This window comes from Zerene cesonia, chromosome 14, assembly GCF_012273895.1.
Source record: "Zerene cesonia ecotype Mississippi chromosome 14, Zerene_cesonia_1.1, whole genome shotgun sequence".
NCBI lineage: Eukaryota > Metazoa > Arthropoda > Insecta > Lepidoptera > Pieridae > Zerene > Zerene cesonia.
Genome location: NC_052115.1, coordinates 8,197,843 through 8,199,937, shown reverse-complemented (window position 1 = coordinate 8,199,937; position 2,095 = coordinate 8,197,843). Strand labels below are relative to the sequence as shown.

Below are 2,095 nucleotides of genomic sequence, written 5' to 3'. Positions count from 1 at the left end.
TAAACGGCAAATTTTATTATTGTATAAAAGTATTTATTTACTGGCAACACACTGAATCAAACGCTCTCACCACGCTCGCATACTTCCTTCAATTTTGACCTATTTCTCACTCAATCATAGTATCGTTAAAAAGCTCTATTACGTCATGTTTTCATTAATAGAACTCTATTAAGGAACATGTGTGAATACAACAACAACAACGAACAGAATTTATTGCTTTCGCAACACTATGATTGTAGACAAATGACAGACTGACACGGTTACAATGATATAGATAGCTAGACAATGTTGTGTATTAAACAATAATATACAGATGGGCATAATAATAAAATTAGTAAAGTGTTTCACATATTTACATATTATTTTAACTTCCGATCTGCTCGTTTTTGTTTCGTTCCTCTTATTAAGTCCATGTATAAAGTATATCCTTTACCCCAAAAACAAGCAACGCATTGAAGCGGCCTCTGTAATATTCATGAACGGTGGACGCATACCATCTGACGAACCACCAGCTCACTCACCGCTCTAGCATAATAAAGTGGAATGTGATACGTATCCTTTACACCCAATTGTCGGTCACTTACCACAATAAATTATTATTTTTCAGGTTTTACCTTTCGGATTATTCATAAGTCTGATGCTTTTAATGATAATCACCGTGGAGATGGAGCACATTCCGAAAATTAATGAAAACTCGGAATTGAAAGATCTGTATTGCTCGCCCAGTGAAGAATATAAGATAAGGATGAACGACCTTCTAGAAGACTGTATCGATATGGGTGTCCTCTAATTAATATTTAAGATTAGCACTAAGTTTATATGAGCCATTTCATACAAAAATAAACATCCTACTAATTTTAACGCAAATTATTGTAAGTATGAATGGATGGATGAAAGTATGGATATTTGTTATTCTTTCACGCGAAAACAGCTTATGAGAGCGAGTGGTTAAGGTGCAAGCGTAGAACCGAGCCGTCATGGGTTCGATACCCGGAGGGGTTTCAGTACATAGACCATTGATCCACAAAGAAAATCGATCAGTGAAACAGATGTATATCATCTGCCCAATCCCCCACTAGGGGGAATTTCATTTGTTTGTTGTTCCCTCCTTTTTTTAAGTCGGTTGAAAAGTTCTCATCTACCTCATATAAAATATATCGCTGACTAATAATAATGAAAGTAAAGGAATATTGACCAATTTTATGCATACATATTAAATTTTTCATACAATGTTATATTAAATGTCAATTATTTAATTTTATTGAAGCTTATATCAAAGACAAAGCATTTCGAGTCTATCATAATGTATTACTTATTTGTAATGTTTTTTAAATATATTTTATTCGTATGTTCTTTTTTATTTTACCATTCATCCTCATATATTTCTGCAATCACCGACAGGAACCTGTCCATGTATTTCTACATGTCATAAACTTGAAACGTATAATTATTTTTGATAATAAGCTATACCGCCTTCAAGTTGTCGGAACTAAACCAAATTTTAATGGACATGGAAGGCCGTAAAGGTCTTTCAAATAAATCACCAAATTCACACTGTCGAGGGTTCTTAGCAAATTGGTGGAATTTCGAACTTCTTAATTTTCTGAAGTTTTTTGAATATGCTTTAATGTTGGATTAAATTGAACAATTACGGAAACGAATTCTGCCTACTGCCAGTAGTAAAGCGTAGTAACATGCACGTGCCTTGACTCCAAATTCTACACAGATAATAAATTATTTATTCGTAAACAATAAATTTTATTCTGTCTTGTCCCATTGTAAAACCATACAATCATCGAACATAAAATCCTTTCTGGGAAATTATAATTGGGTATTCTTATTGTACTATCTGATCTGGTTGTTTAGCCTTGGTTAAGGATATTCAGGGGGATAGAAATGTGAATCCTTTCGAAATGCCTAAAAAGCAGATTTACAATGCCACCAACTCATATTGGAAATGGCGAAAAATTTACTTAAATTCTTGAATGATTATTGCTGTGTTTCTAAAATGAAATTGTTAAATATTCCATAATTAATTATTAGTAATGAAAGGACTTGTTCGCTTCGCTACAATGTCACTCTGTCGAGTCAAATT

At 33.1% G+C, this 2,095-nt stretch overlaps 1 protein-coding gene across 1 annotated transcript in view; it reads left to right on the top strand.

Annotated features, from left to right (window-relative positions):
• LOC119832082 overlaps positions 1-1,318 on the top strand; it is a 7,099-nt gene extending 5,781 nt beyond the window's left edge. Inside the window, exon 4 of the mRNA XM_038355694.1 lies at positions 608-1,318. Within this exon, the coding sequence (XP_038211622.1) occupies positions 608-790 (183 nt within the window). The 3' untranslated portion in view covers positions 791-1,318. The remainder of the gene's footprint in view (positions 1-607) is intronic.
• Positions 1,319-2,095: the final 777 nt, after the last annotated feature.